At 31.3% G+C, this 23287-nt stretch overlaps 1 protein-coding gene across 1 annotated transcript in view; it reads right to left on the reverse strand.

Moving 5' to 3' along the window:
- Nucleotides 1-742: 742 nt before the first annotated feature.
- Nucleotides 743-23287, reverse strand: part of SELENOF (selenoprotein F) — a 31367-nt gene continuing 8822 nt past the window's right edge. The window contains exons 3-5 of the mRNA XM_016148518.2: nt 8972-9035; nt 2282-2331; nt 743-1614 (exon numbers count right to left, since the gene is read on the reverse strand). Coding sequence (XP_016004004.1) covers nt 1483-1614; nt 2282-2331; nt 8972-9035 — 246 coding nt within the window. The 3' untranslated portion in view covers nt 743-1482. The remainder of the gene's footprint in view (nt 1615-2281; nt 2332-8971; nt 9036-23287) is intronic.

Genomic DNA, 23287 nt, shown 5'->3' on the forward strand with positions numbered 1-23287 from the left:
CTAAGGGGTGGTTCCATAGTGTAGTGGTTAACATGCCTGCCTTACATGCAGAAGGTCCTGGGTTCAAGCCCCAGGTGGAGCCATGGACCATACCCTGGGTGCGCCAGACCCTGGATGCATGCTACAAGCATGTGGGAGGAGATACCCTGCCTTCAGAAATCCAGCTCTTTGGGGAAATGGCAACATCCATAGGTGAAGGGTGGTAGGGGGACAGGGGTGAGGAGTGGGGGGGGGGGAATCAAAGAGGGAGAAAATAAAAAGAATTAAAGTTTCTAGATTATAAGAATTTATCTGAGATTAGTTGACCTAACAGGATTTTTGACCAATTTGTTAAGTTCGTAAGCAGTGTAAATGACCTAAAGTCATTTGGATGAACACTGTTCCTAGTGAACTACCTTTTATGAAGAAGTCAAGTCACTTTAACCAGATAGATTAAGCAAAGTAAAATCAACATTTTTAATAGCTCATACAAATTCTATATTTTGAGATATTCCTTATGTGAGATATCAAAATAAAAGTGTTCATAAATGAAAGCACTTTAATAAAAAAAAATTGCTAGACAAATATAAAGCACTATTACCCACAGAAATTATAAAGAAATTATAAGTTTTAAACAGTATAGCCATTTTAACATTTTGTCTAAAATATATAAAGGCTTATAGGAAAAGAAAATAAAAATGTATTGAAAAAATGTGTCATTTTTAAGCATAAAAGGACAAATCGGAAGAATTTCAAATTCAGATAGATTTTTGAAAATTTTTATTTATATTTTGGTCTTACAAGCGATCATTTTAAAATACTTTTCTGTAAGAATTTCAAACACAAAAATTTGCTAAATATCAGATCCACACAAATCCTCAAAAAGGTTTTCTGTGTAGTCTTCATTAATGCTAATCTTTGTGAATGTTTCATCTTACTATAGATCCTGAATTTGTTTCACAATAGTGAAGCCATAAAGTTTTTATGCAGTGCATTCATTATAAACTATAGTGTTTCTATTAAAAGGAAAGCTGGGTTAATACAAAAATATGAGCGAATCTGAGGATTAAGCAATCTGTTGAGGCTCAGTATATCTTATTTGCTTTGTAGTTTTCTATCATTACTTTCAAAGAGCACAGAGCACATGAAGCATAGTAGCAATCATCTCCCTTATTAACCTCCCTAATTTAAAAATCTGTTGTTCGTAAAACTGGACCAATTATCACAAACTATCATTTGCATAATTAACCACAAGTCTATTGCAAAGCATTTTGCTAGTGGTATCAACAAATGTAGGATGGAAATTTATAAAAAATGAGTTTTGTTAAGCTTGCCAACTCTTTAGATTTCATGGGCTGTGCTGCCACTTCAACTTTTAATTAGATGTTTAATGCCTCACAGTAAGACGGATCAAAAGATGGAAACGAAACTAAATTAGTTTCTAGGTGCCATAATATTTCATTTGATAAGGTAACAAAAGGATAGGACACAATGTAATCAAATTTATATGCGTTCCAACTTTTCACTTAGGAATTCTTCTACACTGTCTGTGTTCCATTTGAGGATGCTTAGTTCTTCAGCAATGTTCCCATTGTCATCCAAAAGCTTTAGTACAGGGTCCGAACCACGAACATACTATAAAAAAGAGACACCATCATTATTAACTGCTTAGAAGAGCCTTGTCAGCTTCAACCAAGATCCAAACCAATGCAATCCCGGTTAACTAAATTTAACAGTAATACGAAAAAGCTTTTAGATTTAACAGTACAATAGGTCTTACAATAAGTCTTTTGGAAAAGAAAAGGATTTCATTAAAAATGATAGTTTACAAAAATTACATTTTAACTCTAAAGAGAAAAAGACTTGTTGTTATCAACAGTTTATTTAGGATTTAAGTTTATTATTGACTGTAAGAAATAGTTATTGCATACATGATATTCTCAAACTCTCAAATGAGTTTAAAATCTAATGAAGGAAGCAGTCGAGTTCAAAATAAGAGTATATAAAAGCAATGGTAAAACAACATACGCATACAAATGAATGGACAGATTTTTTGCATTGGACTTTAAATTATCTTTGGCTTAAGAAATCTAACGATTTTGTTGTAATTAATTTATAATTAGGCTGAATTCCTAAAACTTCCAATCTACTAGTTGGGTCCAATATTTTACCAAAGAGCTCTGAGAAATCCTAACTCTAGGTAAATGTGATAACAAACGTAATCCCATTCTTAAAGAGATCAATCTTCAAAAATGAAATAAATTAATACTGGAAAAGAAGGATTCTATTAAAATAACTTTACCTTGATTTGTAGTCCTCTGAACAGTTTGGGTTTATCACTCCTGACAAAAGCTTTAGAGAAAAAAAAAAGATTCAAATTGTTTACCTCCAAATCCATGCTAGATAATAGTAGAAATAAACTCAGTAAATAAAACATTACATCCTATATGGAAAACTAAGGAGATTCAAACAGATATATCTAAATGGAAAGAAATATCATACTATTCAATAGGACAATGAAATATTTTAAGATGTTAATTGTTTCAATTTAATCTAAATATCAAATTTCAATGAGGTTTTGAGGGCTTGACAAAATGACAGTAAAGCTCAGCTAAAAATGTATAAGGACAGCCAGTTTAGAAAAAATATAGGAGAATTTGTTTATTTGCTTTTTAAATATATGATACTGATACCAGAATAGATAAACAGACTAGGAAATCTAGAAAGATACAAATATCTGTATAGGTTTAATATGGTAAAGCTATCAAATCAGAGAGAGGGAGGCAAAGCGGGAGAGACTGATTATATGTGCATCTGGGGTGTGTGTGTGAATTATTTAATATGTGCTTTTGAGAAAACTGCCAAACTATTTGGGGAAAAAAAATAGAAAACTAGTCAGGTGCCTACATCATACCTTATATTTAAATAAATTCCAGATGAATTATCATTTAAATTCATTCAACAAATATTTATTGAATACCTTCTGTATGTTGGACAACAGAGATAAAGCTACGTAAAAGACAAAATTTCTGTTCTTAAGGTGTTTACAGTCTGATGAGGAAGAAAGATGCTAAACAATTACACAACTAATAATTTCAGTTAAAAAGTGTTAAATAAAAAAAGAGAGGTTCAGAATACTACTATCACATTTAACACAATTTGAATATGGAATTTAAAATTCCTTTCTAAGCATGACCTTAAAAAAATGCTCTACAGCTATGAGGACTTGTTGAAAGACAGTTATATATCCCATCTAAAATTCTCCTACAACATTTAGTTCAAAATAAAAATAACTGTTATTCTTGTTTATTATCTTTTAACTTTATCCTTTAGGATTTGTCCAAATACCCTGCAGACTCCTGATTTCCCAAACAAAAAATGATTTCATGGGTCCATCTCTCCATCAGGAAGGACATTGGTATTAAGGGAGAATATAACTACCATGCCTTTCTTTCAGTGCTTTGATGAAACTTCAGATGCGTGACTTTCTGGCCAAGTGTCTGCAATTTCATACTGTTGGAGTGATTACTGTATCCTTGGGGGTTACAGCTTTCTATTAAGTTTACTGTGGCTGAACAAAGGAAGAAGGCATATGCAGATTTCTATAGAAATTGTAAATCCATGAAAGATTTTGAAGAAATGAGGAAGGCTGGCATCTTTCAGAGTGCAAAGTGATTTCAGAATATAAAAATTTCTTTGAGTTGTCTTTCATGGAAGTTTGTCACTGACCTGTGTTCCTGAACTATGAAAAATGAATATTCGGGCTAAGGAATAGTTAACAATTAACAATAAAATTTGTTAACAAATAAAAAACAAATAAAACAATTAACAACTAACAAATAAAAAATGATCTTATGCTGTTCTATTTTTACCATTCCTTTGGCAAGTACTATATGCACACCTGACCAAAACACCATTTAACACACAGTATGGAACCTACTGCATAAGGAACCTCTCAGTGGAAAAGGACTATTCTTAAATATTTTTTGTATCCATAACAGAGCCTCACACATTTAATAACTTTCATTCATCCAACATTTTTAACAGGCTAGCATGGTGAACAAATTTAAAAGGAATATTACGGTGAGTCACCAATGACTATTTTTATCAGTTCTTTGCTCTGTTCTCTGCTAATCATAGATTCATAAGCCTCCTAATTTTGAATGGGGGAAATATCTGTTAAATACCTTGTAGTAGAAAATCACATTTTATAGTCAGGAAATTAATCATCTAACAAATATTTGAGTACTTATTAGATACACATGGCACTAGGATAGGTTATATGAGAATATAAGGGACTTGCAAAAAGACCTAACAACTTATTTTCTAGTTTATGCTGTTTTAAAAATAGTGTAATATCAGTTTGACGTCACTCTATTTCTAGAAAATGTTCTTATGCTAATTTATTTGTCAGAAAGGCAGTTTTATCAACACTTGAAAGTGATAAAACAAATACAAATGATTAGAAAACAGATTAAATGTTTCAGCTTTTCCCTTGGGATTCTTAAAAGCATGTCATTTATGGTGCCCCCTAGGATAGGAATTAAGTTTTTACATACACACTGCTTGAAAAGAAATGTGACTCTCATAATTCAGAGGCTCTTCAGCGTTAACTATAAAGAGTATTAAAATAAACAAAATAAATGACTAAATCTAATAATAAACCTTTGATCACATTATAAAGTTATACAATGTACTCTTATTTAAAATTTAATTTGACTATAAGGGCTTATTGCAGGTATGATTTACGACTTGTGAAATATCACATTAAAGTACATGTAATGATAATTAGATGTTTTCCTATTGATTAAAAATAAGTATATTTAATCGGAACATATTCTAAGTAAAAATGTCACATCATACACGGAAACAATACGAAGAGAGCAGCAACAACAAACAACAATAGAATTAAATTTACAACTGTGCTCAATGAAAGTGACTGGGTATCTAAAAAAGTATTTCTCAAATAAGTAAATTTACTATTGTATACAAACCATCTGGAATGTAAAATAATGAGTCACTTGGGTCCTCCCAACGAGACACTTTAAAAGCACTTAAAAACATTCAGAGATGGGCAACTTAAATAACTAAGGAATCTGGGGAAGACTGAAGGTACAATAATGTAGACAAGACAAACTAAAAAGATTATGGCTTCTCAGTCAGAATAATAAAGTTAGAAAAGGAATGTTTGAAGGCTGAATTCATCAAGGGTATATAACCACTGTAAACACAAACTTTTCACCAGATTCCTATTTGTCAAAGGTGGGGGCATCCTTTAATAGGGCAAATTTAGTAAACCTATTTATTCACTCAATATTTGAATTTCTCTTAATAAAAGGTACAGTGTTAGGCAGATTTTATGTATATTGATGAAAATTTTTTTTTTTTTTTAAATTCTGGGCTATAAGGAGTTCCTAGTTTGGTAGAGGCAAAAGACCAATAAACCAATAAATATATTATGATATTATGTGGGAATTGCTGTGGAACACAGAGAATAAAAAACTATGCAAAGACTGCCTGAAAATAATGCTTGAACTATATTTTGAATGAAAAACATACTTATTAAATTTATATTATTAGTTTCGATGTTACCACAAGTGATAGAACACTAGGTCCAATCTATCAGGAGACATTATTATACATATCGACTTTCTTTAAACAACCAAAATATGGAAAACAGAAGTATTTAGGAGGCATACTGGAATTGGCTAAGAAGTAAGATCTGGTACTTTTTTCAATATACAATGAATTGTTTAATGTGGATAAAATATTTCAAAATTTAAATCCCTCTCTCTTCTGGAAAATCTTAACAGTAATTTACTCTTCTTTTTAAAGGCATGGCTAATTTAAAGTAAGTGAATTAAAAAAAAATTACAATGTTTTATAAAAGTATAATGAAAGTTATGCTGATCCCAGAAACTACCAGATGTTGATGACAAAGAATATGAAACAAATGATGACATAAAAATTAGTTTGGTATTTGTACTTATTGTAAAAAGTGGCAATTCTCCTCATGTCCTTTCTATTGCAGAATATCTTTTAAGAGAGTGTCTGAAAGTGGGAATATATAATGGTTCTATTAAAAATAAACCAGCTTCTGAACTCTGGGCCACTAGAGTCAGTTTTGCAGCTGTTATTTATAGCTTAGGGCTCAAGCTTTGTTAAATTGACTAGTTATAGCTGTATAATTAATCTGCAGACATAAATGTCCGTAGACAGTTATGTTTGTACAAAATAAATGATATATTTTGCTCAAGTCCTATAAACTTCAGATTTTACTTAATAGATATATTTATATAAAGAGTGAGCTAGTCATATACTGACCTGAAACCCCAAAATTCAGATTTTTTGGGGGGCGCTATTCAGAAGTCATAAAACATTTCAAGCATGGTAGATAATAAAAATAAATTTGGCTTGTACATGGAAAAAAATCCCACCTCCTCATGGGCTTGGAAAATATTGGTATTATATATAATTACATTAAATATGGCTATGCATTATATTAAGTAATCATTTTCATTTTAAATAAGTTTGTACTAATTAAATATTTATATGTAAAATTAAAATCCCATTGTTTTCAAAAGTAAAAGACAGTATGACTACATGTACCCAAAAGTTTGATAATTTAACTAGACATAAGAAATACATGTATTTAAGTTCTGTAGTGCCAGGTGGGTGCTAGACTAATTGGGGGGGATCACTTTGTAAATTATATAAATGTCTAACCACTATGCTGTACATCTGAAACTAATATAAATAATACTGAATGTCAACTCTAATTGAAAAATAAAAATTAAAAGAAATGAAAACCCACTAAAGCTTTGTAACCATATGCCACACTCAATAATAATAAAATCAGCTCATTTTGTTTTTTTTAAAAAGTTCTATTATGAAGATTGATAAGCTTTTAAAAACTAAACTTCAAGCTGTAGAAATTATTACCACAGACATTGTAAAATCTGATCTCACAAATAGAAGGGCTAACTGCTATATCAAAGCTACTCTTGACTTCATGAAAAGCGAAGTCACAAAAGATTATTAATAAAACTAGTCAGTAAATATGAATAATCAATAAAACTAAAAAGCAACTGTGAAACTTTCTGAAAATAAGAGTGATCACATTATCATTCAGAGAACTTACATAAAAATAACTATGGTACAATTATGGGTTTAAGTCAGGAAAAAAATAGAGTAAGGAATTGTTTTCCCTAAACATAAGTAAATGTTATATTCTGTGCTACATTAGAATTCTTATTCTAACAAAGAATGTATTTAATTACAAGTGTATCTGTTTGGGCTTCATATAAAATGTCCCAAGTCAAATTATTCTATTTTATTTCTGTGCCAAAATGAGCAATATTTTCTTATAAACAATTCTAAGTTAGCAATAGGCAGGTGCTAATATAGACAATTTTATAAAATCTAAATCCAAATAATTCTCTTGGTATTAAGTAAACAAGGCAAGAAATCATTGGAAAGCCAGCAGAAACAAAAACAGAATGAGGCATATAAATAGATTACTTATGTATTTCAGTGAAAAAAAGGGAGTGAGGAAATTAAAGAATTTCATTACCTTTGTTGACCCTAACAAAGAAAATGCGTAACAAGAAGGGATCCTGGTGGTTGACTGGGTCAAATTTGAAAAGAGATCCTAGCAACCATTAATAAGCCTCTCATGCAAACCGTGCTTCAGGGAGAAGCCTCCATGAAGGTGCCTGCCTCCTGCACTGACTGTGTTCCTGCTAATTGAGCCAACCCTTATTATTAAGGAGTTCCTGGAACCCTATCTTAACCAATTGGACTGAGACTTTCCTGGTCCAGTCAGAGCTTTGCAGCTATATCCCCATTGGCATCTTCACTGACCAATCAGAGTGGCTCCATTCTGACCAGCCAGGATCCTGTCCTTTGGACAGATGAAACTGCAAAGATTTGGAGTCCTTATTTGTATGAGAAAGGAGCAATCAGGAACCAGGCAGGGACCTCTCTCTGTATAAGTCAGAAACCCTCTGGCTCAGAGAGCATACTTTCCCTTTCCCTTGAAGACTGAAAACTACATTTCCCCAGCTGGAGTTGAGACACCAAAGACATCTTTCTGGAATGAAGCGGAGAAGAGAAGGTGGAGCAGAACAGAACTGTCTAACGGAAGAGGGCCACCTTGTAGGCATGCTGTTCCATAGTCGTGTTGTTTCTTAATTGAACTGTAACTCTTAAGATGTTCCACAGCTATGTTGTATCACATTGAATTGTTTGCACTGAAAAAAGTTTCCTTCTTCATGGCACACCAAATTGGGGATTCCTGTTGGCACCGTACTGGTGCCAATAACCATTGGTTGACACCTCCAGACAAGTTCAGTTTCATAAAACTGATTTTCAAGTGACAAGCAAGGACAGAACAGGAAAAAACCTTAGACCAAGTGTTTTTGGAGCTACAAAGCTCTATTACTGTTTGATTTCAACCAAAAGAATACACTTTCACAATTATCCTATCACATATTTATCCTTAAAAATTCCTGTGAAGATATACATGTATGACTTCCTCTCTTTTACACCTCAAGTTCTATGGTATTTATTCTATTTTTGATGATTTGTAATTTAGTACAAGTCTAGTCTCCCTTAATTATTCCTTAGGCATTTTATATGAGTCAATTTACATTTCAAATATACTAGAATGAAATACTATTTAAGGAGATTACATTTATATCTGGTAAAAGAAAGGTTCTCATAAAATTATATTTGGTAAAGGAAAGGCTCTCCTTTAAAGAAAATAACTGCCTCATCGTGTGTTGTATTTAAACATAAATTTTATACATTATGCTTGTTTAATCTAGTATTCAACAATTACTATAAAACTCTACCTCCATGAAAATTTATATGACACTGAGAAAGCATAACCCTAAAAATTCTTATTTGTGGGAATATATAACAAAATTATTCTTGTGAAATGTTGATTTTAAATTATCAAAATGAGAATTTACTAGCTAACTTTATATACCTTGGACTTGAGGGAACCTCCCCAATTTTCATCCACAGACTTCAAGAATAGCTCCTGCATATAGCTGCAAAAGGAAAAACAGAAATTTAAAAAAATTGGTATAAATTTAAAAATGTAGTTAAGTATAAAGTTCCACAGCATAATCATTATAGGTAAGCAGATATATAGATCAAACAAATGTCAGAGTTGGATAGGATTATCTAGTTCTAGTCCAACGGAAAAGGAAACGATGGCCCAAAGATATTAAATGGTAGAGCAGTTTAAGCCTTACTTGGGAGTATTTTTAAACCTAGCCAAAATGATAGAAAATATGGAGACCTGACAATGAATATGAATTGAATATGAATAGGTAAGATGTCCTAGAAAGTTCTGCACATAATCCTAAAGATTTTCTAGTTTTTTTAGGATGCTAAATTGAACACAGATGTTTTTAAAATTAAGTGATCATTGTTTTAAAATTAAAAACAGACACAATACCTTTAAAAAAGTAATTACAGTATATACTATGTAAAGATATTATAGGAAAACCAGTAAAATCTCATTATAAAAAACTTAAATGTAAATATTCTGCCTTAATAAACCCCAGATGAAATGAAGTCAGTGGTAAATATTGCTTTTCTAGTTATATAACCTGCATACTCTTTATAGTAAGAGCTCATTATAAAAAAAAATTCTAACATAAATATTTTATTGCAATTAATTCAGTTGAAATGGAGTCAATGGTAAACACTGTTTTTTTTTTTTTGTAGCTGCAGAGCCTGCCTTTCCTCCCTTCCTCCCTCCTTTTCTCCCTCCCTTTCTTTCCCTTTCCCTCCCTCCCTCCCTCCCTCCCTCCCTCCCTCCCTCCCTCCCTCCCTCCCTCTTTCCTTCCTTCTTTCCTTTCCTAATTTTAGGAATTTATCTGAGCAGGAATCAATTTGAATTTGGTGGTGCCAAACTGGAAGTGGAAGGCCTGCCCATTCTTTTTGCAGACTTGAGAATGCTGTGACTCTAAGAAAAAGCAGGCAATGATAAGAACACACTATTTCCATTTTATTTCTTCTTAGCTTTTAGACTTGTTTTTTTAATTGCAGGCCCAAGAGCTAAAGATGGATTTTACTTTTCAAGTTCTAAAATAGCCTAACAATCACATGCACTATGCAGGATTATTTTAGATACTTTGGAAAATACAGAAAAGCACAAAGTAGAAATTTTAAAATCACCTTAATTCCACCAACCCAAAAGATAATGACTTTTTAACATTTTGGTGATTTTGGGGTGTATCAATAGTTCTTAAGTTTTTAATGGTGAAAGATACTTTTGAGAAAATGATGGAAACTGCTTTAATTAGGCTATTTGTGGACTCTCTCTCTGTAACCACAGATGGATTTCAGATTAAGAACTCTGATGATCTCTAAAATTCTTTTCAGCAGTAAAAGTTTAAGATTAGGCTGACCTAATTCTATAAAATAAGTTGCTTTTGAATAAGATTTGGTTAATTTTGGTTAGACAAGTTCCCATTCCCCAATCTTTAAAAATATCAGACATTACCAATGAACTCATGAAAAGATGCTCAACATTACTCTAATTATTAGGGAAATACAGATCAAAGCCACAATGAGATACCACTTCACACTCATTAAGATGGCTATTATATATATTAAAAACAAGAAGTGACAAGGATGTGGAGAATTTGGAGCCCTTGTGAACACTTGTTGGGAATATAAAGTGGTGCAGTCACTATGAGAAATAAAATGGTGGTTCCTTAAAAAAATTAAAAATGGAATTATATAATCTAGTAATTCTACTTCTACGTATATACCCAAAAGAACTAAAAGCAGGGCTGTGAACAGATATTTGTATACCAATTATTATTCATAATAATCAAAAGGTGAAGTCAACCCAAATATCTATCAATAGGTGCAAAAATAAACAAAATGTGGCATATATATCTATATCTATAGATAATATTATTCAGCCTTAAAAAGGAAATTATGACACATGCTATAATATGGACACATTTTGAAGACATTAAGCTAAGTGAAATAAGGCAGTTACAAAAGGATAACTACACGGTGATTCCACTTCTATGAGGTACTCATAGTAGTCAAATTCAGAGACAGAAAGAATGGTGGCTGCCAGGGGCTGGGGGAGGGAAGCACTGGGGAAGCATTATTTAATGAGTATGGAGTTTCAGTTTGGAGGATAAAAAAGTTCTGAAGATGGATGATGATGCTGAACAGTGTGAATGTACTTAATGTTACTGAACTGTAGACTTAAAAATGGCATTTCTCTACACCACTACTTCCCAATATTCTTCGCATCATCGCATGTAAAAAATGATAACAAATGTATGGAATAAAAGGGATAAAAAGAAGTGGTTTATAACTGGGGGCTCCCTCACTCTAGTCTCCATTTGGTTGTGCTAAGGACGGAGGGACTCAGTATGCTAGCATACTTGTAATCGATTCAAGGAAAGCCCTTCTCTGCACCACAAAACACCAATCGCTTAATTAAAAATATTAGAAACATATTCTTTAATGAACAGGCAGCTGAGATGTAGCCTTCTCTAGGAAAACTTTTGTTGGTCTCCTAAGCTAGGGACTTTCCGCAGAATTTTGTTCTCATCAAAATTTACTATAAATAGTCTATAACTTCACTGTGGACAGGAAATGTCTTATTTAATTCTCTCAGAACTGGATACAAAGCTGCTCAATGTATGTGTACTGAATGGAGAGAATTATTCATTTAGCAGAATTAAACATTTCTTTTTTCATCATGTAACTTTCAAAATATTTCAAGTTCCTCTGACACACTTCTTAGGCTAGACTTTGTTTAGTTCTAGTCTAAGGTAAATAAAAAGAAAATGTAGCTCAAAGCTGTATAACATTTTTAAGTCAAATTCTAAAAGCAGTAATGCTAGTTGGCATTTTACTTATAAATTTGTAGAGTTATAGGAAAACATTTGTTTTTCATGGTGAATAAATAATTTAAATTAATTACAAATTGTGGTAAATTTTCAATGCCTTATAAAGTAATCATAAGCATCTTTGGCATTGCACAAATTCACACACAGGAAATATATGCTACTTGTAATAGGAATTCTCAAGGGCATAAAGTATGAAAAGATTAAAAAAGGTTAAAACTTTCAGTTTCTTACCCTTAGCATTTTTACCTTTTAAAGTAATGTCACTGGAATACAAAAACTCTGACCTTCAAACATTTGTGGAAAAATGTCAATAGAATCAAAGATGCAAGTTATATAACTTTTATATAGCAACCTTATTTTTTTATAGTAAGTTGGTTAGGCTTCTTTTCTATATACATTAGGGAAACCTTATTTGCATAGATAATCTAACTCTAAATATCATAGGTCATTATTCCATTAGGATTATATTATACTAGCCCAAATAAATGAAAACACATGGGCACTTTTAGAAAAATACAAAAATGATACACAAAACTGCATTCTTTTCCTTTGGAGTACATATCTATTTTTACATTACTTATGACTGTCAAGTTTTCCTAAACTTCTGATAGGGTCCTCTGGGCAGGAAGTAGAAATATCTAACTACTTCTGCTCTATAACTAATTTACCTTACTTGTAATACCAGTATTGAATATATTAATTTCACTTTCATTTAAAAATAAGTGATTTTTATTTATTATTTTAAAGATAAATTTCAGCTTTGCAGTTCGCTATTTTTTCCCAATCTAAATAAATACATTTTAAGCATTACAAAGATTTATTTGTATGTATCTCAATTTTAAATTCTGTATATTTCATATATTTTAATTTTTTGTGACAATATACTCCTTTCATTGTAGAAAGACTTCCTTGATAAATTATTGTTGGATATAATTTTTTCCTCCAAATGTCCACATAACCAACATCTTAAAAAAAAAATTAAGGGTTTATAATGAGGTTTTCACATATAAAAAAAAGGCCAAAATCTTTATTTTGTGATGATAATTTTGCTGTAGTTAAAGTCTGTGTTGCTACAAAACAGTTCAGATTAACAGCAAGACAAAAACTGGTCTATGCGGTTTCTCACCACATAGCTAGATTCCAACACAGAACAAAGGCAACTTGTGAGTTATGTAAATTTTCTGAATTTGAAAAAAAGTGTTGCTTTTGTTAACTTTTACTGCCACCATCACACCAGAACCACACATCTGTAAATCTGGTCCAAGTCAGAATTATATTAAGCGCTTAAAATATTTAAATTCTACAACTTTCCAATTCTAAGAACTTAATTTATTTTTGTTGGTGATAATATCCATGCTCTAAAGAAACATGACAGTAAAAACACCTTGAAATGAATTAAGTTAAACTAAATATCAAATTTTCACATAGCATAGTATTGTTAAATTAAACAAGGAGGCCATTAGACTGGGTTGGTTCTAAGGCATTAGCAGTCTCTGTAATAAGCAAACCAAAACTTATGCCTGTAAATGCCTCCAAATTAAGAAATCAAAACCTAAAGACTATCAATCTCAAACAGCCAGCTAGGATTTCTCAAACAGGACAACTGCTTAAGCTATAGCCAATCAAATAATTTTCTTGTTTTGTTTCTGTATCTTTTCTATAAAAGTCTTGCCCCTAACTCCTGTTGGTGGGAAGCTTTTAAACATTTCCATTTGGTGCTCCTGGACTTGAATTGATTTCTGAGCCAATAATTTTTTTTTTTTTTAAATGTGTCTCAGTTTATCTTTGAAGGTATAGTTTAAAGATCTCAAGTTATAAAATCAAATATGTATGTGGTCCAATTCTGGCTCCGCCACTGACTGACAAGCAGCATGTCTCCTTGGATAAGTCATTCTGAGCTTCAGTTTACTGTTTGAAACAAAGAGTTATTCCATTCCCTCCTCTCCAGAGTTGCTATGAAGAGTTAACAACAACAAAATGCAAAAAGCCTGGATTCTTTAAATGTTCAATAAATAACAATTATGACAATTCTTTCACACTATTGGTTAAGTTTAAGTTGTATTTGAAACCCATTTTCATAGGTAATAGTGCTTCCTGTCCTGGGATTATTCAGGGTTATCAGTCATTGTTTCTCTGTAATTAGAAAGGCCACTCCAAAAATTTCTCAAGCTTTCAAATTTAAATTACCTTAGAGCGAAGTTTTCAGCCTTGGTAATACACATGAATTACCTGGACAGATTCTGAAAATTACTGATCCCTGGAACCTACTGAAGTTCAAATAAATTAGTATATTTGGGGTTGAGATGGAAGTGTCAGTATTTTAATTATTATTCTTTTAATCTTACCCAAGTGATTGTAATGGCCATTTGGGATGAGAACAGAATCACTGCCTTGGACTATACTCAACTATTAATGAGGCAAAAATTACAAAACAATCAAATGGTAAGCTTTTGTTCAACAGACTAACTGAATTAATTCTAAAAGGTAAACCAGGAAGGACTGATTAAAGCAAGACAAATGCTGCATGCTTGTCTTCCCTTACGAAGAACTGCTTGCAGCCATACATTGTTAGAAATCCTCTTTTATTTAAAGGTAAAACTTTAGATTTAAGGAAATATAATAGTATGATTAGAAAAAAATTGGAAAAACTTTGAATTTTAAGAGCCAATATAAAGAAAATGCTCTAATGTTAGGTGAAAGAAAAGAAAAATTTTAACTGGTGAACAGAATTCAGATCTGAGGAGTAACTATATTCTAGGTCTACTAGAGGCTTGCCCTTAAGTGAAATATAAGAATTAAAATATAAGGACGTATGACTATAACATGATGAAAGGTGAGAATTATATTATTTAGAGCTCTTAAATGAAAAACAATTGATACACTTATATATATAAGTGAGTCACTCTTCCAAACATTAACTACATACAGTATAATTTCTAAAAATCAACTTTACACCTTTCAAAAATGCAGAAGCTATGTTTAGCAAAATCTGGCCAGTTAATTCTTAGGGAAAATGTTTTCAATCAAAACCATATGCTTAGTGAACTGCTGATGTTTTAAGTTTTACTTCATTATTCATCATCAAATCATTCTGATACTTTTTGTTTGATTTTTTTTTTAAATGCCAGGAGTGTTAGAAACAATGAGCTACAATTACACATGCACAAATAATTAGGGTACTAAATTTTCTGTGATCTAGTAGTAAGCATTTGTCAAGATTTCACTTTGATTAAGTCACTGAAGCAGCAGATACATATGGCAAATAATGCATCTATTGACAATTCCGCATACACTCTCACTGATGGCATTCTTGCACAGGAATAATGAATGAATGTGGAGGATTTGGGAAGTAACTTAAGTTTTATAATTTTGGTAAACCATATTGGAAAATATAATTCTCTAATATAATACCCCTGAGATTATACTATTCATTTTTAGGTGCTTTCCACTAAAGTCTGAAAAGTTACAAAGTAATGAATCATTATGTTAAGAAAGCTCCTTAAATTTAAAGTTTACTCTGCTACACTATGAAAGTGCTATTCCTTTTTGTATTTTTAGTTCCTGCCTTAAGTTTGAGAAAGCCAAAAAACAAGCAAGGTAATATCTACCTTAATTTAAATTAGGCTCTACACAAGGTAAGAATACACTGGGGGGAAATCTTTCCATAAATATATAATTGCCGTTCCACTAAAAAGCTCAGTGAAAATGTAAAAGAATAAAAATCTTTCTTTGACATCATATTCTAAATTAGAACATACCAATGCTGAAATCTGAGGAAAGAAAGACTCTATAACAATGAGAATTTTATCAGCAAGATTTAAGACTGTCTGATTTTCACCCAGAAACAAGTATACCCACATAAACAGACATACCTCCATACTTCAGCTACAAATATGAATAATCCAGGGTCGTCACTTGGGAACAATTACTGAATTCTACTGATACTTAGAAAATAGACAATGAAAGGACATAACTTAACACAACATCACTATATTTCCTGAGGTCAAAATATCCAAAGAATTGGAAAAAGTGAATTTAAGCTTGAATATCATAGTAAGTAGTTTTAGTGCTTTCTTCAATAGCTCAGCTGGTAGAGTGGAGGACTATAGTACCTTCCCATAGTAAGTAGTTTTTAAACCAACTAGGTTCTTCAGTAATAAGTAATAATATTTTAGAAAACGGCAAACTATTTTGTATACAGTACTCAATAATAAAAAAATTCAATGTCTTTTTGCTCCTAAATGTTTGAAAAATACAACCTATTTCCTGTTAACTGAAAAACTGATATCCATACAATGTATGGTTAAACATCTAAACATTCGATTGCCTCAAAAACTGAACATGAAGGTGTTATATATGGCAACAAAAACTGCTTTTTAAAAGAGAACTCACTTCTTTGTGTCAGTGTTGCTATTACTACTCCATTACTGAAAATCATTGTCAAAAAAAGAGGGGAGGGGCAATCATGATCATTTTTAAGAAAGGTTACAAATATCTGAAATAAAAAACAGCACAAATTATAGTTTCTCTCAATCTACAGAAAGTAATCGCTTATTTTAAGAAGAGATACAAAAACAAGTCTATAATAACCTAAAAGCTTAAATATTATATAAAGCTTAAGAGCAGCAATATAAAATTAGAACAAAAGAGACTTTGCCATTATATATATTTTTATGTGTTGCTCATTGTTTGACAAGTATAGTATCAATTTTAGAATTCATTATGGCCAGATAAAATTCATGGCCTTCTAAATTAAAAATATGACACTCATTTCTTCAAAAAGAAAACTGAAAAGGAAGTTTGCTGCTAAGAGGTATGCTTTATTCAAAGTTATCCTCTGTTGTTGGACTTTCTCCCATCTGCCACCATTACCTTAAGGGGCTACCTTACAACTAGCCAAAGTCTGTTATATCCTTCTTGTGTCAGGGTGACCAGATTCTTAAGTAAGAAAACTAGGAAGCATCCTCACTCATCCCTTCCTTCTCTAATCCAGCTAAAGCAATAAATCCTGTTAAGTTTTATTGCCAAAGTTTTTTTCAGATCTGTTCTTTCTTCATTTTTACTACCAACGTGTTGGCTTAAGCCCTTGTATCTTGCTGTAGGTTATTTTTTTTTTGGCAACAATATTCTCTTCTGCCCTATCACTTATCATTTACACCACCGATAAAAGTTATTAAATTATAAATCTGATGCTGGTTCATTGTTTAAAATTCTTTAATTTTGTCCCCCTATGAGATAAAGAGTCCAAATTTCTAATCAAGCAAGGCACACAGGTCTTACTTAACAACCATCATCTTTCATCATAACTAAGTTATCTGATTTATCTTAAATGAACATCTTTCTCATGACTCTGCCTTTCTATTAATTTTTTCTTCTGCCAGAGATGACATTTTCCTAATTATTTTCCAACTTATCATAGGCATCAACTTCCATATAAGCAGGTGGTGATATTTACCTGATCTGTACAATGGTTATGCCCTTTCTTTTGTGTGCTTTCACAGAATGTGTGTATTTTTTGTTTACAGCACACAAATCACTTAATTCTTTAAAGAAATCAGCACATCTGGAAATAATAGTTAAAAAGAAACAGTGCAGAAGGGTATAAAATTAGAAGTAAAAATTTTCCTCTGCCTCCTTTCCCCCTACTCAATAACTTTTAAACTGCTTATTTTTAGTTCTGTTGGTCACTTCCATAATGATTAACACGGTTATATCTATAGTTCTCAACATATCAACTTTAAGAGATTCCCTCCTCCTTCCAACTTTTATTTCTAATTCTTTTAGTGGTACTTTCATAACATTGGATATTACGTTTTAGCTCAATAGAATATCCTACAAAATATATTCTAACAGCCCAATTTCCATGTCTATTTCATCTGTTCTTGAAGGACAGTGATTGTTATCTTATTTTGGCATTCTCAGAGCCTATACCAAGAAGATATATTTAGTGCATAAGTGGTAAGTTTATTTTCGTTCTGAAGTAGGCATGTCTAGGAAATGTAGTTGTAAGGCAGCCTGAGGATAGATAATGAATTATGTTAAGGGTTTATTTCCTTTCTAAATATAATATGCAAATGTGACAATTGTTTTATTATGTTTCGATAGAAGCCAGTCCTAATTTGTAAATAACTAAAAAAAAAATCATTACATTTATTCTTCATATTTAGAAAACAAATGACATGCTACATTTAGAAAATATATACATAAAAAATTTCAGTTCAATTAAATAACTATACAAAATAAACTTTAAAACTTTTGTTACTCAACTATGATACATATATTTACAGCCACTTATAAGCTGTATGACTTTAGGCAAGCTCTCTATGCCTCAGACTCAAGTATGAAATGGGACTAATAACGGTACTTACCTTATAGAGTTGTTATAAGAATTATATAAATTTATTAATATAAAATGCTTAGAACAGCACCTTCATATATAATAAGAACTTAATGAATGTTGGCGGCTATTATTATTAAGTAAATATTTGTGTCATTATTTAGTATTGTTCCTACTTAGGAGTCATAGTGAGTCTTACACTGAATTTGAACTACTGCCAAACATTTCGAGCTTTTTAAAAAGCTTTTTTTGTTAATGTTTTATAATTAGAATAATCTGTCTACTAGACTAATCAGATCACTTAATAAATTATATAAATGTCTGTTATGCTGTACACCTGAAACTAATATAAAATAATACTGAACGTCAACTCTCATCGAAAAAAAAAAATCTGTTGGAGATATTTAGATTGTTTCCTTTGAAGAAATCAGTTCATGTATTGATACTACAGACACTTTGGAAAAAAAGTGAAGCTATTTTAAGTGACTGTGAAATTTCTTTAGTGCCTACAATTTCACGCACAGTTAGCTTAACTTCCATTTCATCCTTCTGTTTTACATGCCAGTAGTATTCTATTTCTGATAGGCTAAAGCTTAAAATTTGCGACTATCTTGAATAATGCTGTTTAAGCCGACTTCTAAATTACTCTGAAATTGGCTACAGAATTTCCAAGTAAACTGAAAATAACTAAATGTTTTGACTCTTCTACTAGAGTTAAAAAAAAGTTCCATGACATTTAAATGTCTGACTGGGCCTTAAAGCAAAATTTGTTAATACATTCCCGAAAAATGCCCAGTAATGTGAGGTGAGCCATTAATGTCTGTGGTAAACTGAGGAATAAAGATTTGATAATTTTAAATAAAAACTAGTGATGGAACTGTGTTATTAAAATTGTTACTATCATTGCTAAAGGGACCTTCTGAAAGTCAGTCTGAGGTTTTATATCAAACTCATTCCTTTTCTTACAGTAACTCTGTAAAGTAGGTATTACTATTAATATTGTCAAGAAGAGAGGCAAAATAGTACAGAGATTTAAAAACTTGTGTCATATAGAGCTTTGGTGTCAAATAGAGCTGAAATGAAGCCAAGTTGTGGCATCTAATTGCTAGGTAACTTTGGGCAGATTACATCCTAGATTCCTTTTCCGGTAAATAGAATAACAGTAATTATGCTATAGAGTTGTGAGGATAAAATAAAGTAGGCAAAACACTTCAGCACATAACCAAGGAAAAAGAAACAAAAGTGGGACAACGTAATTATTATAACAGAACCGAGGATCTCAAAGTAATTTGCTAGCTTGACGTCACAAAGTTAGTAAGCAATGAAGCAGAGATAAAAATTCAACTCTTTTAAAAACTCTTATAAAAAGAGAAAGAAATAAACTTCCACTGAACTATACATTCATGAATATCACTTCTGTATTATCTATGGCTTGTTTGGAGTGCATGTAAATGTGAAGGCAGAACATTATACACATGGAAAATGGGAATCCTACTATGTAAAGCTAGTCAATCAATATTAATGTAACTCCAACTAGGTAATGGAGTGAGAATTGGAGGGTATCTAACTAAATTCTTAAAATTATTTATGCATTATGTACTTAGGTCCATTTATTCAAATCTAGTGAATTATAATAATTATTGAAGATAAATATTTTTCATTTTGTTTTAGTATTTTCTAAAATGCAGATTTTTAAGTGGGGAAAAAAAATCTCTTCATCAAATCATCTGAACTATTGAGCTATTTTCCAGAACCAGTAATGGTACAATGTGGTGATCTGAAGCCTAGCTTCTACTGGTATTCTGTGAACGAGACCAAGAGTTTTTAAAAAATCACTTTTAAGCTTTCTCTTCTAAAACTTTCTTAAACTTCTGAAATCTGTTACCAAGTCAGAGAATAAATATAAGTAGCAGAGGTATGTTAGTAGAAAAATTAGAAATTGAGATTAGTTTACAGCTATCTTTTTTCAAAATCTGATTATTTTTATATTGCAAACATATAGCTTAATTTGCTTTCTGTTATATTATTTCTAGTTTCAAAGAATATTATGACTTCTATCTGATCTGCTATCTGAAGTCTGAAAGCCAATAACATGTTTTATTCTAAGTTGATTTTAAAATATGGGTTTCATGCAATTTTCAGAACACGTTTGTCCTAACAAAATTTAGCTCCACTTTATCAATGATTTTGAAAAATTTTTTTAGTAGCAAACCCTTCTTTCTTCAAATGCAATCTTTCATGAGGCATTTTAAAATGCTTAAATGGTATAAACTGTTGAAGTTCAAATTTGTAGCATTCTCCTTATTAAATGTGTACATCAACAGGACTCAAATATTTGAAATTTAGGATTATGTTTGACACAATTAGTTTCTATATTTTGTTCTACATAAACAAGAAGCTGCAAATGGTGAAAGTTTTTATACTACTAATTGTTATTATATTTCTTCTTGATTCAACTGATCCAGGAGCTCGAGAGTGGAGTGACAGAAAATTTTGTTACAAATTTTTATAACTGGCAAATCTAATAGCTCATGTTATACCTCTTATTTATTTTCTTTTACCCTACTTTGCCAATAGTAATCATTAGTATGCTATTCTGAGCTCTCCAAATTGTGTTTCTTGTATTTCTTTCCATCAACAAATCAGATACTACTATTATTACTATTATCATCACCACCAGCCGCAAGTATTTACCTAATACTTATTATAATGGCAGGCACTATTCTAAGCAGTATACACATATTAATTCATTTAATTCTCATAACCACCCTATGAGATTGCATATATTATCATCATCAATTTATAACTGAATAAACAGGCACAGAGTGATCAAATAATTTGTCTAAGATCATCAGCTGAGTACTGAGGATCTGAACCTAGGCAGTTTGCTTCCAGAGCCTGTGCTCTTAACACTATTCTAAACTCCCTCCCAAAACAATCAAGACTGAGTGAAAAGTAAATTAAGTTGAAATAATTTGCTTATTGCTCTATGAGTAATTCAGCTAAGTGGATTCTTTTCTCCCAGAAGCTGCTCTGGTCTGGTAACTAGGCAAACCTTCAGAACAGCAATTCAGAAATAAGGTAGGTATAAATGCAAAAAAATAAGAAATACTAAAATCCAATTAAGTAAAAATATTTCTAAAGAAGAGAAAAGAAAGCACTGGGACTACAAGGATCTTAGTGAATCACAATCTTAAAAAGAATAGGTACTGGTTAAGGAAATAGGGGCATAGTTAGGAGGAAATAACAAAAGTTCTACAATGTCTGAAAGAAGGTGAAATCGTTATTATTAAGATATAAAAACCTTAAATAAATAAAAAGAAAGAGGCATCTAGCTGCCATAATCAAATTCGAATTTACAGAACTGGAAATATTTTGAGAAAAATAACTCATTTACTAAAATACTACATTTAATCTTATAAATCTTAGAAAATAAAAGTTAAAAAATTCTCAACAGAAAAAAAAATTTGATTTATATTTATCTTCAGGAAAATTTCAGGAAACTGGAAACCAATGATCATATATTCTTTGAAAAAGTATCTATTAAGGTTAGTGGTCAGACTGGAATCAACTAAAAATTTGTGCTAAATAACTAATATATCTTTTTAAAGATATAGATTTGGGATGCCTATGTCTTATATAGAAATGAGAGACCAGACCTAGATTTATAGTTAGATAAACAATTATAAACAAAGTATTACTAATGGATAACTGCTAACATAAAGACAAATTTTCTTTTTATATTTAGGATATATAAGTAAAAGGGAAAAAATATATAAATGAAATGAAAACAAGCATCTACAGAGTTCAAGTATGTTTTCAACATTTTAAAATTACCTTTTCTAACTTGTTTTTAATAAAAACAGCTTTATTCAAGGACAAAACTTATGAAATACTGTAGGCTAAAGGCTGGGGATTCAAAAACAAACAAAAATCCTAGACTTTAAAGAACATAATCTATTGGGAGAAAAAGAATGAAAACAATAGACACAATGTAGTGGAATTAAGTATAAATCATGGTATCCTCAAGTACTCTGGGAATAGAGTACGTGTAGCTAACATAACCTGAGAGTGGTAGTGATTGTGGGTTAGCGGGGAGGGATTAGGTAAGACTTCACAGGAAAGGGGACACTGGTTTACTCTAGTAATTGAGAAAGAAATATAAAAGATAAACATGGAATTGCTTACCTAGTACCTAGCCTGATCTTTACCCGAGAATTACTTCATCTGTCTGCTCCTGGTTGCTACTATGGCAGCTAATGGTTTTCACATTATTCCATAATCCTAGCTAATAACTGGTTAGTGATCCTACTTTAGCTAGTAAGAATCTTTGTCTAAAATATTCCAAAAAACATAAATAAGGAAAAATTAGTCCTTTTCTGTGTGAAAAGCTGTAAGATGTGATACTCAGGAACTGGCAGTTACTATGTTTCTTCACCATAAGGAAAAAGCAAGTCAGTAGTGTAAAAAAGAATAGTCCCTTCCTTTCCATATTAAGATTCCAATATTTAAAGCTGGAGTCACTTATGCTACTTAGTAATACTAACTGTATAAAAACAGCACCAAGATTTAAATATTTTTTTCATTAGTTTATATTTTTTTCTTTAAGCTTCACATAAGTATATTCTTCATAATTAAGTCAATATCCTTACTGATATGTGCCAACTGTACCTAGGAACATAGGTATGAGCAAAACTAAAAGAGTAGTAAAATAGCTTACCAAAAAAATCTCATGGTCGATTTTATAAAGCATTGTAATGAAAAAATTAAAAAATTAAGCAAGTTTACTATTAATTTGAACAGTGAGTCAAAACATAGTAGATTTTATCGAACAGTTAGAGCTATCTAACCTTGGCTGTTTTCAGGTATTAAAGGTGAGGTTAAGTACCTGGAAATTTTAGTAACTAGTGTGTAAATTAACAGGCCATATCCTTGGTTAACCAGATTAAAAGTTATAATTTATTGTCTATAATTATGTGCCAGGTAGTGGGTACTTTACTTTCATCCCAAATTTCACTTAAAGACTGAGTTTTTACAAAGAATAAAAACATCTAATTAATTATTCTTTGAC

The sequence above is a fragment of the Rousettus aegyptiacus genome, unplaced genomic scaffold (assembly GCF_014176215.1).
Source record: "Rousettus aegyptiacus isolate mRouAeg1 unplaced genomic scaffold, mRouAeg1.p scaffold_m13_p_1, whole genome shotgun sequence".
Lineage (NCBI taxonomy): Eukaryota > Metazoa > Chordata > Mammalia > Chiroptera > Pteropodidae > Rousettus > Rousettus aegyptiacus.